General features: G+C 58.1%; 7 protein-coding genes across 7 annotated transcripts; 4 read left to right on the forward strand and 3 right to left on the reverse strand.

Moving 5' to 3' along the window:
- Positions 1-689: 689 nt before the first annotated feature.
- Positions 690-2,081, forward strand: HRG_04910 (rab-GTPase-TBC domain-containing protein; the record flags this gene model as incomplete). The annotated part of the gene is made up of 3 exons (XM_044863381.1): positions 690-873; positions 968-1,135; positions 1,222-2,081. 3 exons carry the CDS (start codon positions 690-692, stop codon positions 2,079-2,081), a joined length of 1,212 nt encoding a protein of 403 aa, XP_044721995.1.
- A 216-nt stretch (positions 2,082-2,297) lies between these two features.
- HRG_04911 (vps52 / sac2 family domain-containing protein) lies at positions 2,298-4,420 on the reverse strand (the record flags this gene model as incomplete). The annotated part of the gene is made up of 3 exons (XM_044863382.1): positions 2,298-3,446; positions 3,496-3,896; positions 3,958-4,420. 3 exons carry the CDS (start codon positions 4,418-4,420, stop codon positions 2,298-2,300), a joined length of 2,013 nt encoding a protein of 670 aa, XP_044721996.1.
- A 1,312-nt stretch (positions 4,421-5,732) lies between these two features.
- Positions 5,733-6,563, forward strand: HRG_04912 (eukaryotic elongation factor 5A hypusine, DNA-binding OB fold domain-containing protein; the record flags this gene model as incomplete). Its single annotated transcript, XM_044863383.1, has 4 exons — positions 5,733-5,744; positions 5,959-6,225; positions 6,287-6,419; positions 6,493-6,563. The coding sequence occupies 4 exons, from the start codon at positions 5,733-5,735 to the stop codon at positions 6,561-6,563; spliced, it is 483 nt and encodes a 160-aa protein (XP_044721997.1).
- Positions 6,564-7,572: 1,009 nt separating this feature from the next.
- Positions 7,573-10,422, forward strand: HRG_04913 (ubiquitin family domain-containing protein; the record flags this gene model as incomplete). The annotated part of the gene is made up of 10 exons (XM_044863384.1): positions 7,573-7,692; positions 7,753-8,259; positions 8,318-8,531; positions 8,598-8,966; positions 9,016-9,264; positions 9,327-9,407; positions 9,806-9,812; positions 9,873-10,053; positions 10,144-10,254; positions 10,336-10,422. The coding sequence occupies 10 exons, from the start codon at positions 7,573-7,575 to the stop codon at positions 10,420-10,422; spliced, it is 1,926 nt and encodes a 641-aa protein (XP_044721998.1).
- Positions 10,423-10,961: 539 nt separating this feature from the next.
- HRG_04914 (yip1 domain-containing protein) lies at positions 10,962-11,994 on the forward strand (the record flags this gene model as incomplete). The annotated part of the gene is made up of 3 exons (XM_044863385.1): positions 10,962-11,006; positions 11,084-11,480; positions 11,570-11,994. The coding sequence occupies 3 exons, from the start codon at positions 10,962-10,964 to the stop codon at positions 11,992-11,994; spliced, it is 867 nt and encodes a 288-aa protein (XP_044721999.1).
- A 341-nt stretch (positions 11,995-12,335) lies between these two features.
- HRG_04915 (rhodanese-like domain-containing protein) lies at positions 12,336-13,133 on the reverse strand (the record flags this gene model as incomplete). The annotated part of the gene is made up of 2 exons (XM_044863386.1): positions 12,336-12,697; positions 12,803-13,133. 2 exons carry the CDS (start codon positions 13,131-13,133, stop codon positions 12,336-12,338), a joined length of 693 nt encoding a protein of 230 aa, XP_044722000.1.
- An 837-nt stretch (positions 13,134-13,970) lies between these two features.
- Positions 13,971-15,881, reverse strand: HRG_04916 (cytochrome p450 domain-containing protein; the record flags this gene model as incomplete). The annotated part of the gene is made up of 5 exons (XM_044863387.1): positions 13,971-14,009; positions 14,078-14,361; positions 14,415-15,379; positions 15,489-15,639; positions 15,704-15,881. 5 exons carry the CDS (start codon positions 15,879-15,881, stop codon positions 13,971-13,973), a joined length of 1,617 nt encoding a protein of 538 aa, XP_044722001.1.
- Between the last annotated feature and the right edge of the window lie 433 nt (positions 15,882-16,314).

Genomic DNA, 16,314 nt, shown 5'->3' on the forward strand with positions numbered 1-16,314 from the left:
GCGGCGCGGCGGGGTTAGCAGCAGGGGGTTAGGTGATTACTTCCTTAGGTAGGTAGGTAGGTACAGTAGGTAAGGTAGGTAGGTACGCGAGGCATGCTTCAAAAGACGCTGTCGTGGAAGGTACTACTGTACTAAGGTAGTACTCGAATACTTTATGCGCACTGTAGGAACTGTGCGTTCTTGAATTGGCCATGTGCAAACCCCAGAGAAACACCTTTCCGTTCACCTACGTACTACAGTACCTACCTTACCTACTTAGTACAGTACTCCGTATAGTGCCCAAAATTGGATCGAATTTACCTAAGGCAAGGTAGGTAGGTAGGTACTTTGGGTAGGTACCTAAGGTAGGTAAGGTAAGGTAGGACTCTCCAATGAACACGGACAACACAAAAGGGTGCAAAGTACAGTACCCCGGAGTACCTAAGGAACGGTATGGTTACCTAAGCAGTGCACTCCGGGCGACGTTCGAGCAGACACCTTGCTGGACAATAAACCATGTCCTGACTCAAAGCAGCTCGATAAATCCACTGCTTTCACCTCCCATCCTTCCCTGGGACACGACGTGACGCAGACCCCTTGCCCGTCGTCCTTCACGGGCACGCCAGGATGCTGCCTGGCTGTCCGCAGACGCCGACGTAGCATTGCGACGCCGTGGTCACTGGCCCATGGACCGGCACAAAGAGTCTGCCATGGCGATGGCCCGCCACCATCCGCCAGAGTCCCGTTACGCTGCCGACGACTGCGAGGCCACCTGGATCGACCAGAAACGGAGAGATATTCTCGACGCCTGCTGCTGGAGAGACCTTTCTTCCCTCAGATCACTCGCCGAATCACGAGGAGGCTTCCTCGACGACCATCTACGCCGTGCAGCATGTGCGTGCCACTCCCGCTTCATGCCGCCCCGATGTGCCGCAGCCGTGCAGTCTCCGTGCTCTGCTTTGCCGCTGACTCGGCGCTGCCGCCCCAGGGCCAATATTGCTCGGCGTCCCGTCCTCGGAAGCGGTCCCTGACGGCCAGGCCAGACCGCGTCAGACCGATTCTATCCTCGGCGTCAACTGGGAGCAGTTGCCGCGCCATAGAGAAGAAGACCAAGTTCAGCTCGACGTGAACCGCTCATTCATATACTACCCAAATGGTACGCGGAAATGGGTTGACCAATGGGCAACTGAGGTGGCACTCACACGGGCTCCCGTCGCTAACTCACACTTTTCTAAATCTCAGACCAGTCCGACGCGGAGCTGGAGCAACGCAAGACAGAGCTTTCCTCCCTCATCGTCGAGGTTCTGCGCAGGAACCCGTACCTATGCTACTTCCAGGGCTTCCATGATATCTGCCAGGTCTTCATGCTAGTCTTGGACCCGGCTTGGCGAGCGCGAGCGGTTGCACGCCTGTCCGTCCTCCGCATACGAGACTTCATGCTACCCAGCCTCGGCCCGACAACTGCCCAGCTGAGACTGCTGCCAGACATCTTGGCCAAGGCAGATACCCAACTTCGGCGACACATTGCATCCATCGAGCCCTTCTACGCCCTAGCCGGCACCCTGACCATGTACGCTCACAACATCGAAAACTACCGCGATATTGCACGGCTGTTTGACGTCTTCCTCGCGCGCGAGCCCGTCTTCAGCATCTACGTCTTTGCCCAAATTGTCGTGGACCGCCGCGACGAGATCCTCGAGATAGACGAGTCGGACATGCTTCAAGTTATCCTTGCCAAGGTCCCGAGCGGCATGGACATTGACGCCCTCATCGCCAAGTCTGTCCGCCTCTTTGACCGCCACCCACCGGACTCGCTGCGCTCCTGGAGGCGCGTGTCGGACGCAAGTGTTCTCAAGACTGCCAGGGACATCAGCGTCTGCGCCAGTCAGACGCTAGATCAGGGCCACGCTTATTTCCAGCAGCAGATCAAGGAAATTCGGTGGCTGGACACGCAAGACAGGGTCAAGATGCTCCTATGGAGGCATCGTCGGCCCATCAGGCTCGTTGGCATGGCATTTGCCGTTGCTGCCTTGGGATTTTACCTGCGGCGCAACCCATCTGTTGTGCAATACGTATTGTCTCTGCTTCAAGGACAACAATGAGCACCCGGCAATCATTTGTACAACTCGACACCCCGTATGATGGCATGTCGGGGGAGGGAGGTTATTGTAGGACCGCTTTCTTCCCGTGATAGACGAACTTGATATTCCAAAGACTCGACACATCCTGAACCCTGCAACGCCGTGCCGCAAAAAGATGTGGAAAGCTGGGAGCTATTCCTTGGCCCCGAAACCTCAAAAGCACAAACCATTACACAATCATGATTTGTCTTGATGTGCCGCTTTCAACTGTTCGAAATGCTCTCGTTGCTCCGCAGCCAATTTCCCCTCCGTATCGCCCACAATGGTGAGAACGAGGGAAAAGTTGTTGTACAAGAACCGCTCGCTCTTGCGGTTATCAGTGCCGTATGACTGGCTCTGCCGGTTCAGAAATGCCTCGAACTCGGAGCGCAGTCGCTGCAGACTGGCATTAACTGGCTCGTCATCCCCAGCCTCGGCGCTCAGGGCGAGGAACCCGTGCAGCAGCTGACCAAACCGTTGCGTCACCATGTGCGGCGCAGCCGTCAACTTGGACTGGTCGCCCGCTGATCTTGCCGGCTTACCGGGCAGGGAGTATGTCAGCTGCCGGATAGACTCGCAATGGCGGTCCATGACGACCTGGAGTCGCGGCCACAGGAGCATGTTGGTGGAATTGATGTATCCGTCCACAGCCGGCACTCGACGCCGCTGCAGCTCAAACGCAAACTGTTGGTTCAGCCGGATGCACATCAAGATGCCCAGCGCGTCAAACGACTCGCCCACCAGAGTCCTGGACAGGGTTCGCCCCAGCTCAAACGTGGGCTCGAAGACGTAGTTGAAGCTTTTGGATATCTGGGAGAAGGATAAGGCCGGGTAGAAAAAGGATGCTAGAAAAGTATACTCGGCGGTAGCATTGTCCATCAACGCAAGGTTCATGTTGCGGAAAGGGACCTCGAGATAGTGGGTTGTCCGGTCCTCTTCTGCCAGGTAAGAGGGCAGCGCAGATTGGTTCTTGGCTTTCAACAAGTCAATTCGACGGCCCAGATTGAAGGCGTCGTGTGGAGGGCCTGCAAGTCGTGCACTCGAAAGCATGGCGGCCACTCGCGTTGTGTCTTCGTGGCCTAGAGTGTCCGATTTGTCCAGCACATGGAGTTTGACTTTTGCCAAAGCCTTCTCATAGCGGCTGAATCGATTGAGATAGTACCATCGCATGGTGTTCATGTACGCCAGCGAAATCTCCTGGGCGAGCGTTGCATGGTGCTTGTGCAAGAAAGAGTAGAGCTCCTTGAACTTGAGAAAGCATTGTTGCTGAATTATTTGGGCATTGATGTGAGGGGACCGGAGCGCTTTGATCTGGGCGACTAAGAAGTCGCGAATGCGCTCGGTGGCCTTGAAAACGGTTAGATCCCACCTCGCTGCTTAGACAAGGGTACATTACCTTGAACGTAAGCTTCTCCAGGAGGGGGCCCAGCTCCTCGGAAGCTTTGCTGTGGAGAGAGCTTGACGACGCCTCTTTCTTGTGTGCCCGAGCTCTTCTATCCACCTCTGACAGAGTCTTTATCCAAGTTTCGTCGATGGGGCCGGTCGATATCTTGGAGATTATTTCGGGGGAGACGCTGAGTTCTTCCACCAGGGGCCCCAGGGCCTTCTCCACCTCCTTTCGGTTGTCCAGGCGTCGATTCAACGCGGTAGAGCGCGACTGCAGTGATTCAATGTCGGTCGAGACGGCAGCAAGATCGTTGCGAAAGCTCGCCAGGTTGGTCTCGACGGAGTTGAGGACATCGTCGCAAGCCACAATGGACTGATGCAGGTCTTCAAACTTGGACTTTTCCCTTTCATCTGGCCACCCGTGTCAGCCAAACTGACGAGTATCGGCGCAGTCTGCGAGGAGCTGACCAACATTCGTCGAATATCTGCGGGCGTCGCGAGCTAGGTGGATGAGGCTCCTGGCCCTGCGAGGCGAGCTCCTTGAGAGACAGGCCGCCGAAATCCACGTCGAAGTCAATGTCTCCCTCGACCATGGAGCCAGTCTGTTTGTCGCCGTCACCTTGGCCGTTTGTCTTTGGACCAATCAGGGTTTCCAGCGTCTCCAGAGAGTTGGGCACGTCCGGGGCAGTGGTCGACTGCCGCAAGCCGGAGCCATTGGGCCTGCGAGAGGCAGAGAGGAGCGAAGCCGAGGAATCGTTGGACACGAGCGAGAGCGACGAGCTCCTGGGCGAGTGACCGGACCGCTGCGACGTCACGTAGGGGCTGAGGGCGCTCGATGTCCGGCGCGGCAAAGGGGAGTAGGACCTGCTCCCGGGCTGCGGCGTCGACGAGCCCGAGGTGCTTGCGGGACCGCCAGCCAGTCGGTCGAGCCACATTGCGCAAGAATGACGCTACTGTCGGGTCATGGGTCGATTCTCATGGTGTCGTGAGAGGCCGTAGATGGCGGTGCAAGCGCCGACAAGGCTGAAGGTGGTTGTCGAGAGATGGCTTTGGAGCCAGCTTGCATCGAGCTCGCTGCACTACCGTAGCACGGCAAGTACAGTGCGCAAACTACTTGATCCAAGGTTGCTGCAGGGTGGAGTCGGTCAGCGAGCGCTTACCTAAGGTAGGCCTCGGTGACGCGGCAGAGGCTGCGGGTACCTGCGAGGCGAAGTTGAGCAAATCTAGAAGTCTGGAATAAACACTCTCGGCTGCCTTTTCAACCATGGACTTGGCGTTGAAAGCCACTTCGTCTCAATTTCAATCAACTGTTTAACCCAGTTCAACCTGTTCATGTAACCGGAAGAATCCACTCCAGCCCTCTCCCCCTTGGAGATTGTTTAACCGACCAAGACGACGCCCCCTGGTGTTGGTTGTCTGATCGGGAGTTGTCGACCAGTCGCCAGCGGGTTCTCTGCTCTGCGGATCTGAAATCCTCGACTCATCTCTGTTCTGTAATTAATTCTTTGCGTCATTGCACGTCCAGCCTACCTCATGGCCGTCCTGCAGACGCAAAACATCACATGGCTTGCAGGCTGGCCGCCTGCTGCGATTGGGACAACTGTGCCGCGGTCCCGGCCATTAGCAAAGGGACCGAGCCTTTGGATAGTGACAGCCCACAATCTGAAGAGTGCGTGCTGCAATGATGGGGCATGCTTCTCTCGACTACCTACCTAAGTTAGGTACCTACCTAGCATCACGGCTTGCCCTGGGGAGGCCAGAGGCTTTGGTGGTGTTTCAACTATGTACCACCTGGGCGGAAGGCAAGTGCGGGGAATAATACGTACCTAAGGTAGTACTACAGAGTACAGCACATACAGCAAGAGCAAGCCCGCCCCGGCCTTTTGGGACGCACACTCTGTAAGCCACTGCCTGCCTGGTATACTGCAGCGGGAGTGTAGGTAGATGTCTTGTTCAGTCTAGGTACCTCCTTGTGGGATTTCGGGGTCCTTTCCCTCTAAATGTGTAAGGCGGATACCAAAGTAGTACCGGCAGGATACCTGTCCAGCCCAGCGCTGCCTGCCCCAGGACCCAATCACACAGGCGCGAAAAAAAAATCGACGACTTTTCTTTCCTTTCCCCATCTCTCGACCCTTCTCTTCTTCCCTCTCCACCCACTTCTTGCCAGCACCTCCACTGCCTGTCGGTGCCAGACAGAACCATCACCTTTCCCTCCGACGATCCCGTCTTCTTGCGCAATCCTCCGCCATGGCTGAAGAGGTGAGTCTCGCACCGTCCGCTGCTCTCTCTTGTTGCGTTGCTGCCGCCGCCCACCACGCCCGCGGAACATCACCCCGCATTGTGCCTCGCGCCCCACGACACACACAAAGCGACGGGCTGGCACCGCCGTCGCCTGTCTGCCCCCATCTGTCGAAGCCGCTCCTGGCCACGCGCTCATCACTGCTCTTCTCTAACTTAATGTCGCCCTCTCCAGCACGATGTCACCTTCGAGTCCGCCGATGCCGGCGCGTCTCTCACCTTTCCCATGCAGTGCTCTGCTCTGCGCAAGAACGGCTTCGTCGTGATCAAGAGTCGCCCGTGCAAGATTGTCGACATGTCCACCTCCAAGACCGGCAAGCACGGCCACGCCAAAGTCCACCTTGTTGCCCTCGACATCTTCACCGGCAGGAAGTACGAAGACCTCTGCCCCTCGACCCACAACATGGATGTCCCCAACGTCTCTCGCCGCGAGTACCAGCTGGTGAGTTTCAGCGGTCTGCAAGCCCGATCTGCACGCAAGACTGACTCGATGTCCTCACTAGCTCGACATCTCTGATGACGGCTTCCTCTCTCTCATGAACGACGACGGTGACACCAAGGACGACGTCCGCATGCCCGACGGCGAAATCGGCGAAAAGATCAACAAGCTCTTCAAGGTTGATGAGAAGGATACCAGTAAGCGCCTCTCACGCCTCTTTAGTGATGCTTGCACGCCAGGGACGGCCCCCATACTGACCAACACACCTAGACGTTGTTATTCTTACTTCCATGGGTGAAGAAGCCGCCGTCGAGGCCAAAGAGGCTCCCCGTCAGGGTTAAGCGGCCTGGCTCAAGCCCCGAACGAGGCGTGGTCTTGCTCAGTGCCTGCCATCGAGTCCATTTGGGCAGTGTCGGAGTGACGGCGGTCTTGACCACTCTTGGCTTTGAGCGACGAGTACATGTGGTTATTTGCGGGCAAAGATTCTGTATTACCGGAGTTGTATAGGCTGTTCGCAGCTTTGGGCACTTGCACATTCCAGACGCAAGCCTTCAAACAAGTTGTCCATCTCCTTCTGTTATTTGCCGACACTTTGCCTTGGCACTAGGGCTGCGAGCCTGTAACGAGGAGAGGCGAGTGGGATACAAAAAATGGGGGGGGGGGGGGTTCGGATGCACAGGAGCCACGGAGAGTTGACAATGAATCTACGGCGGCTTGGGTCATCCTGAACGCTGACAAGGCAGCTCTCATTCATGCTCAAGGATGCAGCAGGGTTTGCCTACAAGCGGCCATGTGCGTGATGTGTGTGCAACCCCGACGTTGTGAAGTCAAGATGCGCTCAGTAGGACGAGGATGCACGCATGCCCGCCGGCATACTTCCTCCTTTTTCATTCTCATTTCAAACGTTACAGTTCCAATAAATAAAAGGAGAGGGGGAACCTTGATGAAAAAAAGGAAGAGCGTAGGTCGTTTGGCGCCCTTGTTCGCTAGGTACTTATGGCGTGGGGTGGGAAAGGGTGGCGCGCTCTGGCCGCTTAAAAATTCGAGGCAAAAACAAAAGGCGGACCTCTCTTCTGCTAGGTACGGATACCAATCAACCCAACCCACCCCGGACTCTAGAAAACGTGCTGTTTACTTGGCACATTTCAATGTCACTCAGCCTGCCCGGCTCGATCATGGCCGCCAGGGATGCGTGGATGAGGCACCCAGAGACGGAGACGAACGCTACGACGGGCCCACAACCAGCTCATACATAGAGCACGCCCTTGAGCCTCGCATCGCAACACACGACTCCAAGGCAGTGTGAGACATCACAGCCTCTTGACGAAGAAGCAACGGGCCAAATCAGCAATGGAGGAGCGGCGGGAGCTTCGAAGGATGCCCCGTGGGGAGAGGTGCCCCGAATGTGGTAGCCGCAAATGGTACCTGCAGGACGGCCTGCGATTCTGCTCCAGGGGCCATCAGATCGAGGTGAGCTTGGCTAGAGCTGGAGAGACAGGCAAAGAGTGCAGGTGCTGACTGATTGCCCAGGGTTTTATTCAATTTGATGTTGGTGAGGAGGAAGATTCGGGTCGTCTCGGGGCCGTGTCTCGGAGGGGAAAGGAAACGAGAGAGAGCGAGAGGCGCCAACTCACCGGTCAGGACGGGAAGCTGCTCTATCTCGAGGCCGTACAGTTGCTGCTCAGAAATCAGGTCTTGTGGCTCGTCAGAGAGCAGAGACTCGGCGAGGAGCTAGAGACTGTCGTCCGGGATCTTTGGGATCTGCGCATTCGCGGCTTTCCGGACAAAGATGCGGCCACCCAAGAGGTGTTGGGAATGTTCAGCTCCCAGTCCTCGCCCGCACAAGACCAGACCGCTTGGAAGTCAAGATCGAGGGCCCAGTCTTGGGATCCGGAGCGCGGCGCAGACTGGCCCATGCCGAGGCTCCCCGAAACTCTTACGCTCTGCTACCTGGCCTCCATACTTCTCCGGGTTCCTATGCGGCAGGGACAAATCTTGGACTGGGCCAACAGCGGCAACATGCCATACAAAAAGGCCGTGAGTGACTGGATGCCCTCCCTCGGCCTCGTCGTGCGCTGACTCTTTCAACACGCAGTTCGACGACTTGCCGCGCGAAATGCGGGACCGAATGCCCTCTGCCTACGTCAAAGCCCTCAAGTCGCCGCTTCACTCCAGCTTGGGTGGAGGAGAACTGAGCAAGGTGGTCATGGGTCTGGTTCTTTCCTACCACCTGAATTACAAGATGGGGTTCCCGGAGATCTCCTACATGGCGATGCTTGTTCATTATGCAAGGCTGCTTTCTCTGCCCGGTAAGTCTTTCCTGCCACCACGCTCCCACCAAAAGAAGAGACTCCTCAAGGCTAAGGCGTGGACAGTCGAGTCAGTTGTCGTGACCAAGATTCTGGCTGCCACCCTGAAATCCCACTTCCGGTTCCCTGTCGACAAGACCAAAATACTGCCGCTTGGCCATCCGGAAATACGTCTTGTCGCCCTCCTTGTTGTTGCGACAAAACTCTGCTTTCCCTTCGGAAACAGAAAGTCCCGGCTGCACGGCCCTGGCGGCGTTGAATTGCCCCGGCTTGACTGGGATACCTGGAAGCAAGGCTTCTTGCCTCCCCTCGGGGAGCCACCGAGAGGCAATGCCAACTTCGCGGAGACAACGCCTTCGCAGGTGGCTCTCATGAGCGATGAGGAATTTGAAGCCTATTCCACCCACGTCCTCAGTCTTACTGGCGGCAAAACGAGTAAGCAGCCGAGCGTCGCTCTGACTCGTCAGTGCTAACAGGGCCGCAGGCGAGAGTCCCATCGCGCGGTTCTTTCCAATCCCAAATACCCCCGAGCCCGCGCCGCTTGTTCTGGAGACGTCACAAGAGGAGGCATACGAGAGAGCCCGTCGACTTCTTAGCCAGACTTTACAGTCGCCATTGCAACCTGGACCAGATGAGACTGACTCATCATCGGATAATGTGAACAGCATGTACGAGGCTTTCCGCACCACGGGGGATCTGTCCGAAACAGCGAGGGCGTTTTACAAAGCAGCGGGTAAGGGACCGTAACTTTTTGACCCCTTGGCAAGCGAGCCGAATCAGGCTGACAACTCTCAGGCGAGGCAGCCGGCATTCCTCTGGAAATAGTTGTCCGGGCTGTTTACATGCAGGAACAAGCAATAGTCTCATGGCAGAAGGGTAGAACGGGGCCGGACAATAACACGGAATAGTGGGGGTTCTTTCAAACGTCACTCAAGCAACATAACAGGCGCATTCAACGAGGAATAGACGTGACCGATGATGGGCTGTGTATTGATTGGCTCCGTGTCCGAATGAAGGCCGGAGGTGCTCGGTTACGTGGGGGGCCGGTGTGGGGACGCGCAAATTGAAGTGGGGCATCACGTGAGTGGGCATTGGACCTAGGGCTTTCTCACCACCCCTCAACGGGCCCCACCACCTACACGCGCAGAGTCTCTCGTTACTCGCAAACCTTCCACCGTCCGTCAGCGTCACAAAAATCAGTCAAGAGTGAGTCCTGTTGCCACGATCCCTGTGAACGAGCTGAGCGTAGCCTAAATACTGACATTTCATCCCAGTGCAGATGTGAGTCCACAACTGGCGAGGACCGAGTCGATTCCACGAGCCCGTACTGACCGTCCTCAGTTTCGTGAAGACCCTGACGGGCAAGACCATCACCCTCGAGGTCGAGTCCTCGGATACTATCGACAATGTCAAGTCCAAGATCCAGGACAAGGAGGGCATTCCCCCGGATCAACAGCGTCTGATCTTTGCTGGCAAGCAGCTCGAGGATGGCCGGACCCTGTCCGACTACAACATCCAGAAGGTGCGTCATGCTGGGACGTCTGGCCAGCATTGTCATGGCTGTGCAGGGGTCACGGAAGCTCACGCTCCAGCGCACTGACAATGGTCACAGGAGTCTACTCTGCACCTGGTCCTACGTCTGCGCGGTGGTATCATCGAGCCCTCGCTGAAAGCCCTGGCCTCCAAGTTCAACTGCGACAAGATGATTTGCCGCAAGTGCTACGTACGTCCCGACGCGCAACTCCCCCCAGCCTGTCTGCGAAGACGGTATGTCCCGATGCTAACACGCGCCTCTGCTCGACAGGCCCGCCTCCCTCCCCGTGCCACCAACTGCCGCAAGCGAAAGTGCGGACACACCAACCAGCTGCGACCCAAGAAGAAGCTCAAGTAGAGGAGTTCCCCCATGGATGTGGCGTCTGGTTTTCTGGCAGAACGGGAATGGCAAGGCCCAAGGAGGTGCTTTAAACGGTTGTCGAGCCTGGGCGCTCATTTCTAAACGTGGCATCTGCTGCTCAGGCAATTCAGTCTAGATGATTCCGCGAATGCATTGGAGTTGAGCAACTTGCGCATTGCCTTGGCATTGTTGCCAGAATGCTTGAATAATTGTCGACGTTTGACTTGCCATGTCCCTCGTCTGTTCCCATTTAGTGGGGATGCCTGAGTTTTATCTGTAGGGGCCTTTTCCCATTGCTGTCCAAGGCCGTGCCGGTGTGGCTCTAGAAAAGACAGGTCAGGCTCACTCGAGTGAGCGGGTTGCGCGGTCGGGTAAAAGCCGGCCCAGGAACGCCAGGGCAGGTACCTCGCCAGGCTGACAACACCCTGTCCCTGGCTGAGCAGCTTCATCCTGCCCAGAGACAAAAGAAGGTGCACCAGGCAGCGAAACCAGCGCGGGCGTTTACCTTGCTTGAATTCGCAGCCAGAGTGCCCGCCATGTCGGGGTCCGGATACGATGCCGTGGTGGACGTGGATGACGAGGTGCGCATGCCGCGAGGCGACGATGGCGTGGTAGACAGGCCTGATGCCGATGACTGTTGCTAATACCCTTGGCTCAGGGCGACCTCGGCCACACCGATCTCCAAGAGGACCTCGAATTCCACAACTCAAACTTCCACGAGTCGGCGGCGGGCGGCCGCAAAGGTCGCCCGGCGTCGAGCCTGCCGCCGCCCGTGACGGCGCCCTCGTCGTCGTCGCCCAAGCGCTTCCTGTGGACCCTCTCCTTTTACGGACAGTTCTTCGACGTCGACACGTCTGCGGTGCTATCGCGGTGCTGGGCTGCTCTCTTCCCCCGAGCCAACTTCCTCGACGTACTCGAGGGCAACCCCGATCTCTACGGGCCCTTTTGGATCGCAACAACCGTTGTCTTGATCCTGTTCCTCGGCGGCACAATCAGCAAGTACTTGGCGGCGACAAGGTCTACGCCTTTTGCCTATGACTTTAGGCTCCTGAGCGGTAAGGCCCAGCCCATCGCCATCCCCTGCATCCGTGTGGGAGTTTTGCCGAGAAGCTAATCAACGTGCCTTTGGGCTGATCTCTTGCAGGTGCTGCTGGCCTCATCTATGGATACACGCTTTTCATCCCCATGGCTCTCTTCCTCGCCCTCAGATACTTTGGCAGCGAGTTGGCCAACCTCCTCGAATGCTGGACCCTGTACGGCTACGCCAACTTGATCTGGATCCCGGTTGCCATCATCAGCTGGTCGCCCATTGAGATTCTTAACTGGGTCTTCGTGGGCGTCGGTTTCGGCCTGTCCGTCGCCTTCCTCGTCCGCAACATGTACCCCGTCTTGAGCGCGACCGACTTCCAGGTCAGCAAGGTGCTCCTCATACTCGTGGTGCTCCTCCACGCCGCCCTGTCACTCACCATCAAGATCCTGTTCTTTGCCCACGGCAGTCCGGTGGCCAGGGCCCCTGGCGAGGGCGGTCCCGACAATCAGACGGGCGAGAAGACGCCAAGTATGTTTTAGGCTGGGCCCGGCACCAGGGGCGGCGGCGGGCGTTGAAGTCGAGGCGAGTACGGTATTTCCAGCCTGGAGAAGATGGACGCTGTATCGAGAGAAACCTGCGCGCCACTGCGCTAGACGAATTTCATACAAACAATGCTCAAGTTGGTAGAACGCATGCATCTTGATCCTTTGTGATGGCCGCCCGAATGGCTGGCTGGCTGCCCATCCCGTGCCCTTCATCCTTGTCGAGGCCAACTTCATGTCTCGGGGGAACGTGCCAACTTTTCAAGGCCTACCAGCCTAGGCCGAGTGGGCATGCACCAAGCCAATGTATGTAGGCCAGGAAAACTGGCATTCTTGCATCAAGCCCCGCGCTCCCTGTTTCTTTCCAGCCTTTTCTCGGGCGCCGCCTCTTCAGGCTCCGGCGGCACCCTCTCGACGGGCCCGGCGCGCTCCTCCCACTCGAGCCAGCTGCCCGGGTACTCGCCGACGCTGGGCCAGCCGGCGCGGCCGGCGAGCTGGGCGGCGGTGCGGGCGCGCACGCCGGCGCGGCAGTAGAAGACGAGGTGGGCGTCGCGCGGCTGCGGCCGCGGCTGGAGGCTGTGCTGGCGCGCGAGCTCCTCGTTGCCCGGCTGCTCAACGACCTGGGCCGCCGTCATGAGGGGCATGTTGACGGCGCCGGGGATCTTGCCCGTGGCGGCCAGCTCGTTGTATTCGCGGACGTCTGCTCTCGCTCGCCAGAGCAAGGGAGGGTCAGCGGCTTCTTGCTTCCGAGGGGAGTGAGCCCGAGAGATGGGGGAAAAGGGTGGGTGGGTGGGGGGTGGCTCACCGATGAAGACGACCTTTTGCTGCCCTTTTGACGGAGGCCCGCGTGAATTCACCTCGACCTGCCGCTTCACCTCGTCAAACGTCCAGATGCGGCTGCCGCTGGGGCTGTCATTCTCCGCGCCGTCTGCGCCACTGCTGCCGAGCGAGTACCAGCGACGGGGCAGCGCCGGCGGCGAGGCGGCCCGGGGGCTCGCAAAGGTGCGCGTCGTCGCCGCGGCCGGGGCGACGATGCCGACGAGGGCCTGGCGCGCCGGCCGTCGCAGCGGCAGCAGCAGCCGTCGCAGCGCCGGCGCCGTGGGAGGGGCCGCGAGAGCTCGTCGGGCTGCCGTCATGGCTGGCCGCGTTCGATTCGACGTCTTGTGTATGTGGGCGGGTGTGGGCGTGTGTGGGCGTGTGTGGGCGTGTGTGGGCGTGTGCGTTGGTGTGCGTTGGTGTCTGGCAAAGCGCAGCGTCGGCGTCACAGTTGAAGGGATGAGCTTAGATGTCGGCAAGTACAGACACCCCCTGCCAGCCGCGTGTGGCGCAAACGCGGCTGAACGGTGACACCATCTTGAGCAACAAGGATTACACGCGTGTGCCTCAACCGAGCTCCCTTCTTACTGGTGGCGATGCAAAGTGATGATCTGACAAGCCACGCTTGGATTCCGATGGCGTCTTACCACACAGATCGGATCCCGATACTCCCCCAGCCAGTAGCAGCAGCCTTCGCCAAAGTCCATCATCACTCTGACCCGACATCTATCCACGATCATCTCCTTCATTCGCCATCTGGCTCCGTCGGTCGTCTCGTCCATGAGCGAGGCGCCGCGCAGACCGTGGTAGTGAAAAGCAGTAAACGAAGCTGTAAGTTATGTACATTTGGTGTGCGAGCATTACAATTAGATACCCATTAAGTCGCCCCTTGATGCGCCTGCCCGCCGTGAGGTCGTTGTCGGCCCCGGGCATTAAGCTTCTATTATCGATTGTCGGTCGCCCCGCCTCCCCTTTTCGCAGTCCCAAAGGCGGACCGAGCTTCCCATGTGATTCCCTGCCTTTGCTTGGAACAAGTCGCCCCAATCTGTACCTGACTATGACTCCTTCAGAGTCTCGGCCGACGGCGATTGGCGTCTGCTGTCGCAGCGTACCATCATCTTCCGCCGAAACCGAGGGCGTCTGCATCGGTCACCACCTTACGGCTTTCGCTCCTCAAACGTGAGCGGGCAGTCGTCCTAGAGGCAAGGTTTTTAGTCATCTCAATGTCATGTGCTGGCAGCATGCCGAGCCCATCGTCACCTACCTTGGGGAAAATGGTCGCAAACACCTTAATCTCCTCCGACAGCGGCGTGGGGTGGTGAGTCCAGTTCAGCTGCACCGACGCCTTTCCGAGGAAAAGAGCGAGGTTGAGCTGCGCGTAGACCTGGCCAAGGCAGTAGTGAGGGCCGGTGCCGAATACCAGATAGTTCTTGGCCCCTTTGACCTCTGCGTCTCCCGAGTAGTATCGCTCCGGATCAAAACGGTCGGGATTCTCGTACACATCTGGGTCGTGGAGAGCCATGTACGTCGTGGGAATCAACATGGAACCTGCACGAGCCCCCCGTTAGTTATTGACGAGCCGACAGACTTGAGAAGCCTACCTTTGGGGACCGTGTACGAATCGGTGATGGGGAACGCCTTCTTCACTTCGTACGGAATCATGATCACCGGAGGGCGGTATCGGAGCAGCTCGCGAACGACGGCGCGCGTGTACTTGAGGGACTCGAGCTGGTCCATGTCGAGCTCGGCGTGAATGTCACCGTTGCGGACCTTGAGATTCTCCTCCCGGACGCGATCCAGGACGTCGGGTCGCTGGGCAGCAGTCTGGAAGAGCCAGGTGGCGGCGCTGCTGGTAGCATCCTGGGAGGCAAAGAGAAATGTGAAGACGGTCTGGGAAATCTCATAGTCGTTGAACATGCGCAATAGCGGGTACGGCTTCTCCATGCCCTCGCAGGTGCCATTGCTCTCGGCTTCGCGCCAGCGCTCCGAGTTGATCATCTGCAGAATCCAGCCGTCCATGATGCAGGTGATGTCGCCGCCAGCGGCCATCCGCACCTTGCTCTTGGCGGCACACTTGGCAAACTCAGCCAAGACCATGTCAGCAGCCTTTTTGCCGTACCACGTCTTGGTCCAAGGGATGATGATGGGAAAGTTGACGAGCTCAAGGGCGGCCGTGATGAGATAGTAGTCGTCGGCAATCTTCTTGACGGCCTCGTCCGAGATGTAGTGGCCGACAAAGGTGCGGCACGAGACGGCGCACATGAGCTCGCGGAACTCGGGCATGAAGGGGACGGGCTTGCCATCGTTGTTCTTTGTGACTTGGACAAACTTTTTGAAGTATCGCGTGTACACCTCCTCCTGGCCGGGCAGGTAGGTTTCGAGGGCTTTGCGGGTGAAGAGACCGTTGAGGCCCTTGCGAAAGTCAACGTGTAGCTTGCCGTCGAGGAAGACCCAGTTGTCGTGGCCGAGGAGCTTGTGGGCGACGTCGACGACGCAGGGCTTGACGTAGGAGGGCGAGTTGAGCACCTTGCGTGCCATGTCTCGGGTGGAGGCGATGACGACGAACCTGGCAGCGAGCGGAAGCTTGTCAGCGGAAAGGTCCGAGGCATTGCAGGCTCGCCGGCGATTGGAGAGAAAGGGCAGCCAGGCGCTTAGGGGGGGGAAGGGGGTAATACTTGTGGAAGACGGAGACGCAGCTCAGGGGCCCGCTAGCCCATTTGGCGTGATACTCTTCGAATTTGGGGTCAACGGACTGGAGAAAGGGGCCAATGAAGGGCATCTTCCACGAGGGTCCAACAATGGAGCCTTTGCTCATAACGTAGCTGACTGTTGGCGCGGCAATAGTCAGTCAGGTAGAGAGTTTTGGGGGAACAAGGACCGGGCGGCGCACTCTGATCGTAGACGATGCACATGGCGAAGAAAGTCAGGAGCAGGGTCCAGGGACTCGCGGTGACGATGGCCTCGAAGACATAGTCGAGCTGAGGGGGCACGGCAACGCCGACATACTTTGCATTGGCGAGGACCGAGGTGAAGGCAGACGAGGTGGACGAGGCGTTAACAGCGTCCATTGTGTCTGGCTGGGTGGCTGGAGGAGCCGTCTGGAGCTGGCCGAGTGTTGCTCGCGATCCGAAGGGTGAAGGCCAAGCAGACACGAGGAGCGGGGGGAGAGGAGGTGGGAAAGGAGGGTATTCGGGAGAGATAGGAGAGAGACAAGCGAGTGAATGATGAGAATTGAGCGGCCAGGAAGACAGAAGGGTGAGCCGGGGGTAGGCTTGGGAGGGGGGGACCAAAACCAGGGGGGTGGTGGGGGAAAGGGTACAGGTACGAGGAGGGTACGCGGCCAGACACAGGAAACGGCGCGAAACAATGCATAAGCAAGTTAAGGTATTTATTACTCTGTTCTTGTACGGCGGTGGAATGAATTGATCAAAAGTCGAGGAGCCAGTGTTTGCTTCTGCATGAATATTCTGACAGTAGACAAGACGGTTCAACTGGGAGTCT

This window comes from Hirsutella rhossiliensis (genome assembly GCF_020360975.1).
Source record: "Hirsutella rhossiliensis strain HR02 chromosome Unknown scaffold00004, whole genome shotgun sequence".
Lineage (NCBI taxonomy): Eukaryota > Fungi > Ascomycota > Sordariomycetes > Hypocreales > Ophiocordycipitaceae > Hirsutella > Hirsutella rhossiliensis.